We start from the raw sequence: 20,005 nt of genomic DNA, 5'->3' as shown, positions 1-20,005 counted from the left end.
GGTGATATAAAGTCCAAAAGAATCAGAAAAACAAAGATAACTTTTTCAGAAACAGTAATTCTAGAAAAACATTAATCAAATTAAAAAGGAGTTATGATCTACATTGGCAGAAGAAAAACTCTCACAGATGAAATTACAGATCTTTGAAGTATGATAAAGTGTCAATAATGTATAAATGAAATGGACAACACAGTCGATTTGACAAATTTAATGACAAATTTAACTTTAATAAGTATGTATTGAATAACTTTGCTCCATGGTAACTGAGTATAAATAGCTAAGGGAGGTATAAGGGTCCAAAGCCAAATTTCCTGACCTTTTGCCTATGACCAACTTTTCTCAGAGATTTGCTATTCTATGTTATCTCATTATACAACAGGCAAACTCCTAGGGATGGTAGATGAAGAAATAAAGATTGCTTTTCAAGGGTAGGTCTAACCATTGTGTTGGGCAAAAACTTGGGTGATAAGGAATTTGACTTTGAAAAATAAACAAAACAAAATAATCAGATGCTGGGACTAGGAAGAATTCAGAGAAACTAGGAGCTGGTGTTTAGAAAGTATTTCTGATGTCAAAAATAGAAAAAGTTAGCAGAAGCGGAGCAGGAAACTATAAAATCTGAGTGAAGGCTTCTATGAGAATAAATAGCTGGCTGAGAAGAAATTATCTGAGAATGAGGTATGGATTTTTGGAAAATGGATTACAATAAAGAAATGATGGGATCTTGCCAGTAATGGTGCACATCTCATAAGGGCAAGTTGAAATAAATTTGAAGGGCACTTTTGACCAAGAGTATTGAAGTCAGAATCTTCAACCGACTGATTACTACAATGGCAAGTACAAAATACAGGAATAACATTTAGTAGAGATTGGTGAGTATAAAACAGGAATAAAATTCAGTTTAAAAAACCAATATTTCACAGGAGACAATATCCAGAGAAGGGAAGCAAAAGACATATGTTTCAGACATCTATTAGATAAATGTTCAATGTATAATTAACAAAATTCAAGATTTAATGCAAATAGGTAAATTAAACCTCCTACGTATTACTGAGGCCTGGTTGATTGTTACTTATGATTAGAATATGAAGACAGAATATGTACAGTGTTCAAAAAGAACAAATCAGAAAAAAAAGTAGCAATAATGAAGGAGTCTAGATCAAGAATGGTAAAGGAAAATATTAAGGAGAAAAAGAAGTGACTTGGGATGAAAGCATACTACAAGTCATTAGATCAGAGTGAGGAACTGAACAACAAGCTCAAAAAATACTAAAAATCTGTCATGGAGGCAAGAAACAATAGTGATGAGAGAGTTTTTCTGGAGGTCTGTGTGTGTGTGTGTCTGTGTGTGTGTGTGTGGAGAAAGTGATATGGAGAACTCTTTTCTAAAACTCATTTTTATCAAAAGGAACTAGTAAAAACTAGAAATGAAAGGAACAGTGGGAAGGGACAAGACCATACTATTTATAAATTTCATATTAGATAATTAAGAAAAAAGATGGACATAGTTTGAGATATACTCAGGAGATACTAAAAGAGCTCAGAGAATGGATATCAACCAATCAATCAACAGAAATTTAAGTGAGTATCATGTACCAAGTAATTAATGCTAAGTAATTTATATTAAGAATACAAATTTTTTAAAAATCACCCAAATTGAAATCAATGCCTGTCCTTAGGGAGGTTGCATTCTAATGTGGGAAATGGGTTGTACATAGATAAACATATATATACTGTCTATCATATAGACATGTAGAGGAAAAAGCCTCTGGAAGGTCCAAGAAAAGCCACGAGCCAAAAGCAAAACTTCATCTGGCTCTTGAAGACAGCTAAGAGTTCTAAGGGTTGAAGGTGAGGAGAGAGAGCATCCAGGAATAAGGGACAGACCTTTAGCAAAGCAGAGGAGATGGAATATTTTCCAGAAAAGCATCAACAAGAAGAGCAGTATGGCTGAACTTCAGAATTTATATTTGAGCTCAGAGATAATAGGGAGCTATGAGAGTTTATTTTGGGGTATGGTGATGGGCGGGGGGGGGGGGGGGGGACTGTGTGGTCATTTCTGACAACTAGGCAGGATTATGATTGCAGGGAGGAATAGTCAATAAAAACCCAGGATGGTTTTATGACTTCTTATTCAGAAGTAAGTGAGCAGGAACAAAAGAGGAAGATTGTTAGAATAATATGGGCAAGGCAGTAAATGATGATAAGATTTGGAAACAAAGGATTCAAGAATATGTCTAGTTAAATTGGTCTATCTGCATATTGAGATAAGTGGAATTCCACATAGCCTGAAATTAAAGAGGAAAATTTGGCCCAGAAGAGATGGCATATTTCTTAAAATGAAACTCCAACCACACAAAAAATAAATGAGATGAAGAACAAAAGTAAGGATGAGCTAGAGAGGTCAATGTGGACATACAGGGAGCTCCTCAATGATAGACACAGCTAGGTGGCACAGTGGATAGAGTACTGGGCCTGGATAAGGAAAACTCATCTTCCTAAGTTCAGATACTACCTCAGACACTAGATAAGTGACTCTGGGAAAATCGCTTCACTCTATTTCCTCTTTTGTAAAATGATCTGGAGAAACAAATGCTAAATCACTATAGTATGTTTGCCAAGAAAACTCCAAATGTGGTTGCAAAGTCAGACATGACAGAAAAATTATTGAACAACATTAATGATAGCTAAGATTTACAAAATTCTTTATTGTTTACAAAGTATTTTTATATAGCTTATTTGATTCTCAAGGCAACTATGTCACATAGCTACTTAAAGCATTGTTTTCCCTGTTTTAAAAATGAGCAAGTGAAGCTTTGATATATTAAGTGATTTGATACATGTTCATACCACTAGTGAGCTTCAGGGGCAAACATGAAACTCATATCTCAACTCCATTTACAATGATTTTCCCCTGAAATCATTGCCTTTCATCAACTTAAATTTTAAAATGCACATACAGAAGATTAGGTAATTGAGCAGCATGTCTTTTTAAGAATACTGCCAAATGTCAAAGCAAGTTGAAACTGACAGTGACCAATAAAAACAATTTTTATTTTTTTTTTTTTTTATGTTGGAAGCAAACGGAAAATCAAAGTCAGGATAAGACCACTTGTAGTGGCTTTTTTAAAAAAATAAATTAACTTTATTTTACTTTTTATCAATTATCAAGCATTGATTTTTCTCTTCTTCCTTTCCTCTAACTGAAAAAAGAATAAAGGAAAATTCTTATAATACACATGAACAGTCAAGCAAAACGTAGTTTTACGTTATAAGTTGACTAAGACTAAAAGTATACTTTTCTCTCAGGATTTGGCTATCATGCTTCATCATCAGATCTTTGGAATTAGGATTGGTCATTGGACTGATCATAATTCTTGCATATTTACTTTATTTAAAGCAAAATAGATTTTTGTTCTAGCCCTTTATTTTAACTCTGCATGATGTGTTTCGAAAGGCAGTTGATGGCATTGTGGATACTGTACTGGACCTGCAGTCAGGAACACCTAGGTTCAAATTCAGACTCTCACACTTGCTAGTTGTATGACACCAGGTAAATCATTTAATCTCTGATTGCTTCAGTATCCTCAACTGTAAAATGGGGATAATAATAGAACTATAGAGAATAATTGTAAGGATCAAATGAGATATTTGTTTAAAAAAATAAAATAAAAAGCACTTAGCACAATGCCTAGTACATAGTAGATGCCATATAAATGCTTATTCTCTTCCTTTCCCCTTTGTTTATAAAAACATATTGCTGGATTTTGCTTTCTAATCCATTCTGCTATTATCTTCCTTTTTAAGGGTGGTTTTATCCCATTCATATTCACTATTATGATAATGAATTGGGTTTTTCTTTTCACCTTGTTCTTTTAATTTTCTCTTTGCTTTCTGTTCTCATTTTAAAGAAGAAGAGTGATATATGAGAGGAGAGTGTAAAAATTCTAGTGTTACAAATTTGGTGCAATTTGCTTCTACTCCTTTACTTCTCTTTCCTTCACTAAGAGGCTTAATTATAGGTTTTTATATTTTCTTTTAAGCCTCCTTTTGAGATCTATCCTTCTTAGTTAATTTTGCTTAGGAATAATCTCTACCTTTGCTTGCCCTTTTACTTATTTCTTTCCTTTCCCCACCTGTTTCTTTATGGAATTAAATGTACTTTGGTACTCAACTGTCTTTCTTGTCTCTCTGCCTCTGATTTTCTCATCTCTCTTTCTCTTTTTCTATCTGTATTTCTCCTTCTTTTTGTTTTTTTACCTACCTCTCCCCCCCTGTATTTTTCCCTTCTTTGAACAATTCTGGTTAGAATGGAATTCATTCCATAGCTTTTCTCCTGCCTTTCCTCTCTGTATAAAACTAGGTTATGATTAGTGTGCATAATAAATCTGCTTGAAGTAACTGAGTAATTTGAATTCACACTACATATTTCCATTGGATTGCAATGAATTAGCATATTTTACATAATTCTAACTTTAAATAGTAATATGCTTTAAAACATTCAATCACTTCAAAGGATTCTTTATTTCCACTAATCTGAATTTAGCTATAGTCTTCTACTTGCAAACTCTGATTATGTAAAAGAATTTTCCCCACTCTTCTTTTCCTTCCCCCCTCCATACTATATTCCTTTCCTTTTGTCTTCTTTTAAGATAATCAAAACATAACAAAACTACCTTCATGTTTTCTTTCTTCTTAAACTCCCACTGACGTTTGATTATTATTGTGTTCTGAGAGAACACACATACCATCTCCCCATATTAGAATGTAAATTATTTATCTTTGTTTAGTACTTTATGACTAAACGTTTGGTCAGTTTTAAATTTAAAAAAATATTTCTCTTGAATCTTGTATTTATATTTCAAAGTTTCTATGCAGATCTTGTATTTTTTAAAATCAGGAATTTTTAAAAGTCCTTTATTTCATTAAAAATAAAATTTTCTTCTTGTATGATTGCACTCAATTTTGTTGGCTAATTACTCTGGGTTGTAAATCTAATTGTTTTCTGACATATATTCTGAGCTCTCTGTTCCTTTATGGTGACAGATGATAGATCTTGTGTGCCCAAACTGTAGTTCCTTGGAACTTGAATTGTTTCTTTGTGACTCCTTGTGCTATTTTTCTTTGATCCAGAAGCTCTTGATTTTGTCTACATCTTTTCTGAGGATTTTTATTTTGAGTTTTCTTTTAGGGGATAACTGAGGATTGTAATTTCACTTTGATCTCTAGTTCTAAGAGCTCTGAATAGTTTTCTTTTATGGTTTCTTGAAACAATGTCTAGGCTTTTTTTTTTTTTTTTTTTGAAGTTCTGACTTTCTGGAGGTCCAATGATTCTTAAGATTTTTTTTCTTCTTGATCTGTTTTATAGGTTAACTGCTTTTGCTATGAAATATTTTATATTCTACTTTTTTCTGCCTTCTCACTATTTTAATACTACTTGTATCATGGAGCCATTAATTTCTATTTGGTTGGTTCTTGTTTTCAGAGAGTTTGCTGTACAACTAAGGTTCATAACTCTTGTGCTAAGCTGTAAGTTCTAGTTCCAATATTCTTCTATTATTTTCATTTTCCTTATAATTCCCTTACCCCAATTCTTATTTAATTTATAAAAAATGTTTAATTCTTTTAGAAACTCTTACATCATCTCTTCCAGAAACTCTAGGTGAACTTGTGCCCAAGTTGTATTATTCTTTGAGGCCTTGAGGCCTTCTTTGAGAAGTTTTGAAGTCATTCTTTTTTTTTTTTTTTCTGGGTTTAAGTCTTGAAAATATCTGTTATCATGATATTTATGGTGGGATTCTCTCTTTTTTCCTTGTTCTTCCAATATACTTTCTAACTTTGGATTTTATATTAAGGCAGATAACTTTGAGTATTATGTTATTCCAGGACCTCAGGAATAGCTCAAACTGGGGATTTGAAAGCTTTCAGTGCTCCTAAGGAACAAAGTCTGACCAAAATCCTTTTGATCTATGCTCTGCAAGCTTCTGACCTGGGTTTGGTTCTGAGAAACACTTGGGGCTTTTCCCTGGTTGAGGTTTCAATAACTGTTTGTGGATTTAGCCATAATCAACCAGCTGGAAAAAAGCTCTGCTGATCCTGTGTGACCTAATGTGTGGATTAACTGCTGAGATTATTTTGCTGCTAGTTTCACATTAGAGGCGCAAACAGAGACTTCTATTCTACTTCACTCTCAGAGTCAGAGACCTACAGCTGCTGTTTGATTTTGAACTTATTTCTTGCATACTATATAGCCCAGGGCCCAGGATAATTTCTTTCCAGGGAATGCCGCTCATAGGAGAAGGTACACTCCTCAGTTTTTCATGCATCTGTGACTCAGAACTAGATAGTGAATGGGCAGAGCTGCCAGTTAGCACATTTCTGTACAATAGCCCTCTCTGTTCTAGGATTTCTTTACCTGGTGAACAGCCTCATTCCTCTTTCAGTAGATAAACTAAAATACTCTGAACAATTGATCCTGGCTAGATCCCATCCCTACTATCTCCAGACTTCTCTGTTTGTCTCCTTATGCCAATTATTCTGAAAAAAAATGAGCTATTGTGACTTTTTATTAGATGTGCCAGTCAGGATTCAATCTATTGAGCTTTTTAGATCTTTGTGGAGGAGTTGTTAATGAAAGGTTAGTTGTATTTTTTCTACTCCACCATCTTGATTGTTCCCCAAGATGAATTTCCAATGTTAAAGGATGATGATAATACAGAGAAGAGAGGACTAACTACTCAATTCTTATTTTGCTTCTGCTTTTTTTAATAGACGGAAAAGTATCATAATGAAAGATTAGAACAAAGGCAATTGATAGGGAATTGAAACACCAAATAACTGAGAGTACTGAAAGGAAATCTCTAGTATCATTAGTAAATTCAAGTCATCAGTCTTGGATAAACCATATTCTACAAAATGTAAAGAAATCAATTGTTGTTGATTTCTGAAAAACTGAAAAATAGAGAGATGACACAAGGCTGCAAAAGAGCAAATATTTTCCTAGTTTTCAAAAACAGAAAAGAATAAATATTTCAAACTATAATTCTGTAATCATGACTTCAATTCCTGGAAAATCTCTTGTTATATATGTTATACACAGGGATTATGAACATTTTGAAAGGAAAGAGATGATCACTGAAAATAAGCAGAGCTCATTAAGAATTAGTCGTGTAAAATGACCTTTACGTATTTTTTCTAATAGGGTTATCAGACTGACAGAGGAATATGAATGATATATGTCAGAATTTCAGTAAGGCATTTGACAAAGTGTTTCATGATAGACTTGTGTACAGGTTGAAGAGCTATGGGATAGATGATGGCATTTAGAAGGAATTCAGAACTGGCTGAAAGACTGGATGTTTCCCCAAAAGGAAATGAATGAACAGTTCTCAGAAGGAAACTTGCAAACATACAAAAGATTGCTCCAAATCACTAATAATGGAGAAATTAAAATCACAATTACTCTGAAGTTTTACTTCATATCTGAAAATTTTGGCAGGATGATAGAAGATGAAAATTTATTGTTATAAGGGCTATTGAGAAAGAGATACAGCTTAAAAAGATATTGGTGGATCTCTGAATTGATCCAACCTCTTTGGAAAGCATTTTAGAATTGTGTTATAAAAAAATGACTAAAATGTCCATAATTTTTGATCCAGAAATCTCACTTCTAGCTATCTAGGATTCACAGGTAGAACTACACCAAAAAATTTTATAAAAGCACTTTTTGTAGGAAATATAGAACCAGAATTGTGGCAGAAAACTGGAGAATAACTGAAGACAGATTTGTTGTGGCACTTAGACGATGTAAAAGGATAGAGTGCTATGAGTTGAGAAGATCAGAATTCAAGTCTACCAAAGATCCTTACTACAGATGGCCCTAAACAAGGTACTTAATATCTTTTAACTTCAATTTCCTCATCTATAAAACATGAATAATAACAGTATGTATCTCTTAGGGATCAAATGAGATACTAATATTAAAAAGTGATTTCTATATAAATGTTGCTGAGCCATTTCAATCCTATCCAACTCTTAGTAACTCTGTTAGGCTTTTCTTGTCAAAGATACTGGAGGGGTTTGCCATATTCTTCTCCAGCTCATTTTATAAATGAGGAAAGTGAGGCAAACAGGAGTGAGTGACTTGCTTAGGGTCATATAGCTAGTAAATGCATGAGGCTCTATTTAAACTCCAAGACTGGCACTCTATCCACCTAGCTATCCACAATATAAATATTAGATTTATTATTATTTCAGAGGTCAGAGCAATGATGGAAGTGGTATAGAGAGGCCTATTTCAATTCCCCATAAGGAAATATTTTGTAACAATTATAACTGTCCCAATGTAGAATGGGGCAACTCAAAAGATAATCAAGCTCTCCATTATCAGAGGTCTTCGGGAAGAAGTTAGATTAATCATATGAAATTAATAGGGATAAATGCAGTCTTACATTTAAGTTAAAGAAATCACCTACCAAGGTGTTTATTAGAAGACATTTTTGTTCAAGTACAAATAAAACTAGATAGACTCTGAAAGTATCTTGCAATTCTGAAGTTCATGATTTTAGAAGACATAATGGTATCTGAGATTTCAAGGTTTTTTAGTTAGAGCTATCTTCAAGGAGTCTTCAAGAAGACATATATGTTTGGGAAATGGTATATAGAATACAATGAGGTGCTCAGAATTCACTTTACTTGAGGTGGAACAATAATACTTCTCTCTTCTCTATTGGTGAATGTCATATTGGGCCAAATGAGCTCTTGGGGCCCACGGAGGAAAAGAAGGTAAAGCAAAGGATGTTTTCCTCTCCCAAGGAAAAGATGTTATTAGATAGTCCTGTAAAGAGAAAGAGACCTTTCTACATCTCACATCTGTCACATCAGAAAGAAGGAGTTGAGAGAGTCTTAAATCTCCTATCTCAAAGATCACTTTATATATATAGACAAACTGAACTGAATAGTGACATTTTAAGGAAAAATCCTCTCCTCAGGTTCATTTCAAAACATCTCTGTCATACAGCTTAAAATTCCACCAATCAATAAATTCACTTGGCTTAACAAGCATGCCTTCTGGGCAAGAGATAGCTGCAACTAACAGTAATGTACAGCTTAGCTTAATCAAACTTCTCTCCTAATACCCAGCTGAAATACATTGAGAAAAAAACTGAGAGCTCTTAGGACAGACTTCCTTTTCTCAAACTTCATCACCTCACCTTACTTGAAGTGAGGCTGGCAGGATAAGGATGTCATGATGATGGCAAGCTATCTTTAGAGAATTTTCCTTATGATTATTTGTTATAAGAATGTGGGCAATGAGTTCAGGACTACCTTCACACACTATAAAGAATGCACAGATGACATAGCCTCTCTAAGAATAGTCATCTTGATTTAAAAAATTGACTTCAATATTCTTGAAGGGGAAATGACTTCATAGTATCTAATTAACAGAGGAAATATTTGTCAAGTTTTGGTTATATATTTTACATATATATATATATATATATATTTAATCATGAAAAAAGAAAGCCCCCCTCAAGTCAAGTATAGATTAAACAAGAACTGGAAGCAATTTGAAATCTTTAGAAATAAACGGGAAACTCAATAATTTTGTCTTGACATAAAGTTGTTTATTTTGTGATGCTTTGATACAAAGGTATTAAACGCATCTGGGTGTTTGGTGGACAGCGACATTTCCAAATGTAGCCAAATCAAGTTAAAATGCAATTGGGAAATATTTACCAAATATTAAAATAGATAACAATACATTTTAAAACTAAATCAATACTTGATCCAAGGAATCCTCATATATGGATTAGTGGCCTCGATTTCTTTTTGTTTGACACAACTTCTTGAATGCACTTTCCCCATAACTCTTTGTAAATTCTTTGAAGGCAGCATCTCTCCCCATATTTGTCTTTGTTTTTCTAGCATAGCAACTTGCATATAGTAGGACTTAATAAATATTTATTCTTGTTTCCTTAAAATGTGTGACATACATTGGAACCCTTCTTCCTTCCTACAAATTCTTTGGCACATATTCCAATAATCTGGAAGATGTGTTTGCTTTTTTGTAAAACTCTTATGTATTCCAACTATTTCAGTACATGCCCATGAAGACACAAAAATGATTACTATCCTTTTAGACAATATTTCAATGATTACTTAAGTTTGCATTGACATAGTTATAGAATTATGCTAAACTAAGTCTTAATATAGTTGAGATACTTCAGCATTTTATCTTTCTTCTACTTTTCCAAATTTGAAATGATGTTGTCATAATGGCAACCAAAAGAGCAAGTTCAATCTTGGACTTCAATAATGGAGGAGTAACATACATATTAAAGTTAGTTGATATTCCCTAAATTGATATTCTCTACTAAGTCTTTATTTGACCCCATTTGGAATATAATGCTCATTTCTGTGTGTCACATTTTGTGAAAATAAGTGACAAACTGAAGTAGATCGAGAGGAGAACAGAAATACTATAATGATAGGTTAGCTTCAGGAATGAGGGATCGTCAAACTGGAGAGAATGGTTCCTCCCAACTGTAAGTAAGGGAGCCACAATATTTAGTTGGCTTTCAGAATTTGAAGAAATGTCACATGGCTCTGGAATTAGATTTGCCCCTATTGGCCCTAAAGGGACGAATGAGGAGGAGAAGGTGAAGACTGCAGGGAAATAGATTTTATAGGGAAAAAAAAAACAAAAAACTTTTTCAGCGCTTAGAATTCTCCAAAAGAGGAATGGAAGCCTTGGGAGGCATTGGATTCCTGTCACTGTAGGTGGTTGTATTGTAGAGGGGATTCCTATACATGGGCTGATTGGGCTTGATAAACTCTGACTTCCCCTTACATCTCTAAGGGGCTGAGATTCTATGAAGCTGAAACCTAGGAAAGGTTTGTGCTCAACATGAGCTTCCTGATATTGTCTGGTTATCCACTATTTTAAAGGTTTATTTGGAAGTTTCACCAATTATGCTAGGAAAATTCAAAAAGCATGTTCACTGTATTGGTTATAGACAACATACAACTTTTTCTATGATCTGGCTTACCCTGGCAATGCTTATCATCTGTTGCTCTGAGTCCCTCTGAATAATGATTTTTTTTGCAGCTATAGAAATAACAAATGGATACTGACAGAAGGAAAACCTGCTCAAAAACAGAAACAGAAAACAGATTAAGGAAAAACATTTCTTTTTTTAGTGAACTATCCAAGGGAATCTACCTAAAAAAAAATCACCATTAAATGCACACTCTTTTATAATCTGGTAAATCAGTTTGGAATGGGCCTTTCAATGACAAAACTACTTTTTAATTAAATCAGTTTTTTTCATTGCTATGTATGATCAGATGAGAAAGGGTTTCATTTGGTTAGTTATCTTTCTTACCTTCGCGAGTTTCCAAAGCACTGCCAGGTGTGATATTCCTCCATGAGATCAATATGATCCAATGTAGAATTATAGAAATCAGTATAAGGAATAAGAGGAAGAAGGGCAAGATCATTTGCAGCATCTGAAAAAAAAACTTACAGCATGATCTTCATCATCTTACATATGAAACCAATTTTCAAGCATTTTATTTGTCTGTTTTATTGCTATGAAGTATTTTAATATACAAAGTAAGTTTTTGTTTGAGATTCTTATTTCAATAAATTCTAATTCCATTTGCAAAGTATGCTTTTAAATTGAGTGGAAACTTCAGCTAATGATTTCTTTACAAGCACACATGAACATATAAATATTCACACAATATTCCCACACCTCATTATGATTTCAGCAGGAAAGGACACAGACCACCATTTCCATATACTGTTTTCTAACCTTAGCCATTGTCTCCTATGATCCCCAATAAATTAATGGAAATTTCTTTCTTAGTTTAGTAAGTGATCTGTAACTGCTAGCTTTACAAAATGTCATTGAAACTTCACTGATGCACTGGTGGACATAACTCAATAAATACTTCAGAATGTGCTTTATTCATGTAAATTCATTAAGAAAACTATTACTAAAATGAAAACCTACTTCACAGTTCTCTTTGAGGGAGAGAACTTTAGTTTATCTGTGCAGGAAACTGAAATCTTCAGGGGAAACATTGCATACTTAAATCCACTTAAATAAATAGATGCAAAATAATATTAGTAGAAGAAAAAACCTACTAAGCAAAGCCAAGACTTTGGCTGCTGATGGAATCCACCAGGAACATTTTGTCATAGGTGGGAATTCTTCAGGTTTTGCAGGAAATAGGCGTAAGGAAATAAACTGTAGCAATCTGTCTACCAATTGCTTGAACCTTTTTTGTGATAATCTAGGAAAGATATAAAAATAATTCCAATAAAATTTAACATTTTCTGCACTTGATTGACACGTTTATTGGGCAAAACATGCAAAAATTTCTAACATTCTTTTAAAATTATATCAATATATCAAATTAGGAGGGATTAAAGAAAATATATACTTCTTAGAATAAGGGTTTTAATTAAATAAGAAACACCAAAATATAATTATTATAAAGTTGATTAGCAAGTAGTTGATTTATTGGACTTTTAAGCTTTAACCATTTTCTAATATTGAGATGTGTTTGCTTTTTATAGCTTTTTAAATCAAACATAAAAGTTATTTTGAAAATGGATTCAATACATTGCAAAATGGAACATTATTTCTCATACAAATTACTTACAAGTAGCCAATCTGCATTTCATTTTTTTCTTCTTCATCATTTTTTAAAATTTTTTTGTGTGAGGCAATTGGGTTTAAGTGTCTTGCCTAGGGTCACATAGCTAGTAAGTGTTAAGTAGTCTGAGGCTGGTTTTGAACTCTGGTCCTCCTTACTTGAGGGTTGGTACTCTATCCACTGCACTATCTAGCTGCCCCCTCAATCGTTTAAATAGGAAGAACCACAGAATGTTAGAATTGAAAAATATATCTAGAAAACAACAGTCTAATCTTCTAACTTTACAGAAGAGGAAACTGAGTCCAAGAGGCAGAGTATCTTGTTCAAAGTCAAATAACTAATAAAGTAACTGTGCCAAGCCATGAACTCAAGTCTTTTGCCTCACTTTTTATATTTTAATATATTCCTTCCCCTAAAGTTCTAAATAATTAATAATAAACAAGGTAAAAAAATAGATGAAAATAAAAGCATTATGGTAAATCATCATTTTGGAAATATTTGAAAAACTAGCAATAGAAATCTACCTCACAAAACAAAAATACATTAAAACAATAATATTGGTTATTTCTACTAAAGCATACATTTAATATTTTGTACAATAATTTTATACCAGATTTTTGAAGCACTTTAATTTATAAATGTTAATAATATATATTTGAAAATATTTCAAGGCATTTTACTATTAAATCTTTCAGATGTTTTCAAACAAACAATAAAGCTTATAACATACAATATTATGGAAAAATTACTTTTTAAACCAGTGAACAAGGAAATGATGGTCCGCTTCCACTAAGGTAGCTATCTGTCTTAGCAAGTGGGCATAGATGACATAAGTAGATGTGTTATTAAACTGAGGATTCTGCAAAAAACATTACAGACATTCTGTTAAAACTTTGTAACACTAAAAGGAAATACGTGACACATTCTAAACAAAATGAAATATCTCATGATAAATTATAATTTAGGAAAATAAATTCAAACATAAAATATCAAGTGAATATCCTTTAATGCCTAAATTGTTCCTTCAAAATATACAGAAAACCTCTAGAATTTTATGGGGAAATAATTATATTTATTTTAAAAAACAATCTTTGAAAAGAGGAGAGTAGGAGGAATGGAAAACATTATACATTTTCCAAAGGAGAAAAACATATTCTAAATTGATGGAGAGTGACTCAGAATTTTAAAAGACAACAATCATAATAACTTAGGTCCCTATAGCTCAAATGAATAGCAAGGTATAATAACAACTATAGATTATAATAACATTAAAACTTGAGACGCCTTACCCTCCCCTCTCTTAAGCTCTAACTCTTTCTCCCTCTTATTTCTAAGGAGTTCCCCCTCATTTTTTGGTTTTCACTATTTATCAACCCTACTGTGATTTAACTTACTAATCTTAACTTATTAATTATAATGACTATGAATCATAGGGCATCACAATCCAAATTCCAAGTGAACCAAAGGGCAATGGGAAAATACACAGAATGGGTCTAAGTAGTTTATAGAACATTACCACAAACTCTCCTGGGTAAGAAGTGTGAAAGATAACAGCAAAAGGAGAGGACCCAGAGCAAGGGACAAAAGATAACCAGCCCATGTGCTACATCATTCCCCAGACAAACTTACAGGAGCCCTTAATAATTTGGGCAGATCCTCTTTGGGCAAATCATGGGATGACTTAAGAATCTGTCAATCAATAAATGTTTATTAAGTACTTTGTGTCAGGCACTTTGCTGAGCACTAGGGATAAAGCCAAAAGACATTTTAGGCTTTTGGGGAGCTCAGTTACACAGAATAAAAAGGCATAGGAAGTTTGTGAGGTTTACTGATGGAGGAAGTGTTCATATTGATGAGATTTCAAATTTGCTGAAGTATGACCCAACTAAAAATTACATCTGATTTGACAAAAATACTTTGAAAATGAAATAAATGCTGATTCTGACTTCAAACTTTGTGAAGTATTTTGTAAGTAGGATCTAATTTCTCATATAAATATATTTATAATTTATTCAGAAGATGTCTTGTTTCTATGTAATTGTTTACACATTCTTTCTTTCCTTAGATTGTAAGCTCTTTGAGAAAAAGATCTATTTCTGCTCTGCTCTGCTTCTTCCTGATGGTAGTTGTTTAATAAATGCTTATTTTGTGGCTAAATTGATAGTTTCTAAATGTCATCTTCTAAATGCCAATATTCTAAGTATAAGTAAGTTAAAAAGTAAATTGCCAATTTTAAAGATTCTGAAATGGCTTTCTGAGACCTTTGTCATCATTTTAAAATGCACAAAAACACCTCAAAGAATTCCATGGGATAATAAGCCTTACGTCGAATACTGAAAAGTAGAAAGAAGAGGAAAAGAAGGATGGCTTGATTGCAGATTTTCAAAAGACAATAGTCACAATAAGTAACAGTCTGATATTCATAGCTCAAATGAATAGCTAAACATGACAAGAGTAAAAACTGAGTTTCCTTGTCTGTCTTGCTCCTTTTGTTATAGTATTTGTTATTGTTCTTTCTCACTCCTATATCTCTTGCTCCTCTTTGTCCTCTTTTATCTTTTACTCCTTTGCCTATCTTCTTCCCTTTTTCGTTTTTAAATCACTCATTAAGTGGAAATGAATTTCATAACTTTTCATTTCTTTCATGCAGTTTTATGTTCTCTGTTCTTAATTTTTAAGTTAGATAAGATGATTATTTGCTTGCTTTCTTAAAAAAAACCTACAAAATTAAAAAAACAAATTTTATATACTTCTGTATGTGAATGTCAGTTGCTTTCCCCTCACAATGGTTCTGCGTCCTTCATAAGCTCCCCTTAAAAAGTTTTGTACGTTGGTTTTATGGTGAAGGGTTCATAGTTTTTTATAAAATGACTTTCTCAAACATTTCTGAGAAAAAATGGGAAAATCTGAAACCTAATAACTAAAAGAAGGTAACTAAAGAGAAGAAATTATTTAACTATCAGGCCAAATATAAGTTCTTTTACCCTGTGTGTTCTGGGTATGTGCACAACTAATGTTCATGGGATAATGAAAGTAATTAAAATTCACTTTGGCTAAGATGTCTTTTACAACCATGTTAATAGTTTGATTTCTTTGGTCACAAATAGTTGTGGTTCTCTAAAATATAAATTGGTAATTAGGGTGAAATATTTTGTGTGACCTTACCTGTAAAAGTATAAAATATGCTCTAAGGTCATCTTTTGATCGTGGCCTGAAAAGAAACAGAGATCTGATCAATGTCTATGATAAGTATTCAATTTCTCCTGAATTGATCAATAAAGTTTTCCCAGAAGAACTGAGTCATGCCAAAGATGCTTAGGAGTTCTGGAGCTGAGAAAGGAAGGATTAGTTAGACCTAGGAGTAATATTCACAAAGATGTCATTTAGCATTTGTCTCCCAAATAACTATATGAGGAATTTTTCTGGGTCTCTATTTCCTCACCTGCCAAATGAGGAGGTTAGCCTACATCACCTTAAAATCCATTCTAGGTTGAACACCCTGTGATTTTTATGCTTCTTCATAAACTGTAAATAAAAGAACAATGCTTTGGAGTGGTCCAGAAAGAAAAGACATATCTGGGCAGAGAACCTGACTGTTCTGAAAACCAAGAAAGAAGTTTACCAGGATATCATCTCAAGACACTGTGGCTCAAAGTAATGAAGTAGCAAATGGGTATTAACAAAATATTTAAACCCATACACTATAACTACAACTCGAGGCCACTCGGATGAGTTTATGAACAGAGTGTTTAAGTTCAAGTTTGTCTCTTGGACAAATCACTTAACTTTTGCTTGTTTCAGTTTCCAAAACAGTAAAATGGTAATAATGACAACATCAACTTCCAGGGTTTCAAATGAGATAATATTTAACAAGTAGTTATTTCACATAGTGTCTGGCATATTGTAGGTGCTATCTGAGTGCTAGCTGCTGCTATTATTACTATTTATTACTACTACAATTACTGCTGCTGCTGTTACTACTAATACTATTACTACTAGTACTGCTACTCTTTCTTCTACTACTATTACTACTACTACTATTTTTGCTGCTGTTGCTATTACTACTGCCACTACTACTACTACTACTACTACTACTACTATTACTATTTCAAATCTTTTGAAAAAGCTTGGGACCAAATTAAACAGTATGTTGAAGAACAAGGCATACTTTTTGGTTCATCTTTTATTTCTGATGAGTTAATGAATTTTAATTTTTATGAAAAATATGTTTTAACATAAATAATGGTATAGTACTTTCTTTCTTCAGTTCTTAGTAGTTCAGTCCAAAATCTAATTTCTGTATTTTAATGTTTTTTATTACCATAAGTCCTATAAATACTTCTATGAGTTGCTTAATAGTCAGAGGTAAACTAAGACAGTGCCTAGCACATAATAATTCCTTACTAAACACTTGCTGATTGACTGAATGATGTATATTATTACTTTAACGCCAAAAGTATGATCAAATTTATATCAAAGAAACCACTTTAAGTAATTCTAATAGTCTTTGGAGAACTAAAATAAAACTGAATCTAAAATAAAATTAAGGAAGCTTTCAAATCAGGTTGTCAAGTTTGGTGAAAAGACTGAAAACTAACCAGCTTCAAAATGGTTAATGTTACACTGATAAAGGTTAATGTATTTCTTTTGATACTAAGTGCAGTATAATTTTTTTTTTGCAGGCAATAGACAACTCACTGTGAAAATCTCTTTTAGTAGGTGTTATCATGCAGGCTCTGACTAATTTGATAAAAGCACTTGCATAGTCTGACGTTGAAAAGTTTTCACAGGAGTTCCCAGAATGACTAATTTCAATGCTGACATTACTCAATTTTGAATACCCAATTTAAGAACACAATAGTCAATTTATGTCACTCTGGAGGTGAGCTCTCATATGTCAAGGAATACTGCTTGTGCAACACAACATAGCAAACAAAATACCATTACAAGATGGAATTAAAATTGGTTAGATGACTACACTAAAACATTAGCTAAAAGGAAACTCCAGGTCCAAGTTCAAGTCCAGGTCCCTAGGCCAATAAGTGGACCTCACTGAAGTGACTTGAACAAGTCCCACATTGTCAATATGATTGCAGGTCCCCAGGTCTATAGATCCACAGGGAACTATGCTATTCAATATTTTTTTATCAGTTAAAGACATAAACGACTTGTCCCACAAATTTTCAAATGACATCAAGCCGATAAAGAAAAGTAACATGCTGGATGACAGAACCAAGATCTAAAATAATCCAATCAAATAGAAATCAACAGAGATAAATGTAAAGTCATATAAATGGAGATAAAAATAAACTCAGGATAAGAGAGGCAATGATATATGGCAGTTGTTTTGAAAAAAAAATTTCAGGATTTTTGTGGACTGTTAGCTCAGTGTGAGTGAGCAACGTAATGCGAATACAAGGAGAGCTAATGTGATCTTGAGCAACATTAAGAGAGCATTGCATCCAGGAATAAGAAGCCATCAGTCCTAAAATATCAAGGAGTAAAACTTGTGTATCAAGAAATTCTCTGACAGCATGGTGAAACTTATGGATTCCTTCTCAGAATAAGATTTTTAAATGCGAAAAAGAAAATAAATGGATTTCAAAGGAAAATAGTAATGATATTTTAATAAACCACTTTACTCCCCAGGTTAGGAACTCTTGTCATAGATACTGTCAAGATTTCATCTGGGATGTTGTGTTCAATTCTGGGCACCACAATTTTAGAAGGACAGACATGGAAGAGTGTCCAGAAGAGGGCAAACAGTATGGAAAGGCCTTGATCTCATGGCAAATGAAAATTGTTTGAGAAGACTAGGGTTGTTTAGCCCGAAGAACAGAAAACTCTTTATAACCCTCTCCAAGCATTTGAAGAGCCATCACATGGAAAAGGGACCAAACTTGCTCTGTTTGGTCCAATAGGGTACAACCAGGAGCAATGGGCATTCTGGCAAAGACTGAGAACGACTTATGAGCTATGGAGATTCCATCACATTTTTTTAAATTTTTCCTTTTTCACTTTGAGCAAACATAAAGTACATATCATGTAGGCACATAATATATACTTTATGTTTGCTCAGCTGAAGTGAAACAGGAAAAATAAAGAAACAAATTTAGATGCACAACTTTTTTTACCCCAGTTCAGTTGATCGATTCTATTAGTTGACAGACCTTAAAAGGCTGAGGCTCTGGCCCCTGCATCTGCTTCTTAACATTTTACCTAGTGCAGACTCTTTGGTTATACTCTGGGTGGTACTCTGTTTTAAGCACAGGGTAGCCCCATGGCAACATTATACAAACATCAGATGTTGTTGGACTGCATCGTACAACTACCCCACAATCTTTCCTTGTACCTCCAGGCTCAGTACAGTAGGTGGCTAATCAATGCTTGTTAACTGATCAATTGGCTCCTGACTCCCAGCTCCACTGATGTATTTCTCAGTCTCTAAATGAGGAGGTTTCTTTCTCTGCCCCTGAGCTCCTGGCTATCTTCACTTACCCTGCAGCTGTACTTTTGTTTACTTTCTTGGAAGTCTACATGGCTTTGGGCTCTTGAAAGATTTCTTTTACATCTGATTCATTTTTCAACATGTGTTTGGCTTGAAGAACAATCAGTAGGAGGTTGCTAAGACTGGTTCTACTTTTCAGCAAAATCTTGTTTCTCCACCTCTTTTTCTAATTTAGCATCTCATCACTTCACTAATAGACGTGGCTTTGAGGATGGATAAAAGTGGATCATAGTAAATGCCTTAAAGAGTAAAATCTCCACACTTACAAGATGAGAAAACAGGCCCTGAGAAAGACTTGTCGAGGATCATGCCTTCTTTAGAGACTCTCTTCACATCATAACAGCTACTCCCCGTGGCTAAAGGAAATTTCCTCTGCTGTCTACCTACTTCAAGACTCTTACTCAGAAAGCATCTGTTTCTTGTCTGAAGTATTAGCAGTTCTCAGTTCATTTTCCAAAAGGACTGGCAGGTCTTAATCCCCATGAGAAATTAAACATTTTGTTCTAGGCTGCAGATTGCATCAGTATCCCTTAGTTTTCTTTGATATGGCATCCCTCAACTCCTCTTAGGAGAAGAGTGATTTATAATAAAAATTCTATGATTGAAAGTGGGGGAAACAGCATTGTGGGTTAGTCGGGACATGTGATTTTATCAGTTTGTATAATACCCACTGTGAAAAGCTCATCCATAATTTATCATCTTAGAGAGTTGTCTGGAGAACAGAAATTATGACTTGTTCATATATGACAGGAACCATCACTCTTGCGATCTGTGATAAGATAACTTACGCATATAATCAAAGCAGCAGACATTTGTCAAGGCTTTCTT

General features: G+C 33.5%; 1 protein-coding gene across 2 annotated transcripts in view; it reads right to left on the bottom strand.

Moving 5' to 3' along the window:
• HECTD2 (HECT domain E3 ubiquitin protein ligase 2) overlaps positions 1-20,005 on the bottom strand; it is a 100,274-nt gene that overhangs the window by 33,159 nt on the left and 47,110 nt on the right. For both annotated transcript variants that reach the window (XM_074295857.1, XM_074295858.1), the window contains 5 exons: positions 15,835-15,880; positions 13,419-13,528; positions 12,155-12,303; positions 11,388-11,511; positions 11,052-11,148 (listed from right to left, as the gene is read on the bottom strand). In XM_074295857.1, the coding sequence (XP_074151958.1) occupies positions 11,052-11,148; positions 11,388-11,511; positions 12,155-12,303; positions 13,419-13,528; positions 15,835-15,880 (526 nt within the window). The remainder of the gene's footprint in view (positions 1-11,051; positions 11,149-11,387; positions 11,512-12,154; positions 12,304-13,418; positions 13,529-15,834; positions 15,881-20,005) is intronic.

This window comes from Sminthopsis crassicaudata, chromosome 2 (genome assembly GCF_048593235.1).
Source record: "Sminthopsis crassicaudata isolate SCR6 chromosome 2, ASM4859323v1, whole genome shotgun sequence".
Lineage (NCBI taxonomy): Eukaryota > Metazoa > Chordata > Mammalia > Dasyuromorphia > Dasyuridae > Sminthopsis > Sminthopsis crassicaudata.
The sequence above is the reverse complement of the archived record's forward strand: the minus strand, read 5'-3'. Positions and strand labels throughout refer to the sequence as shown.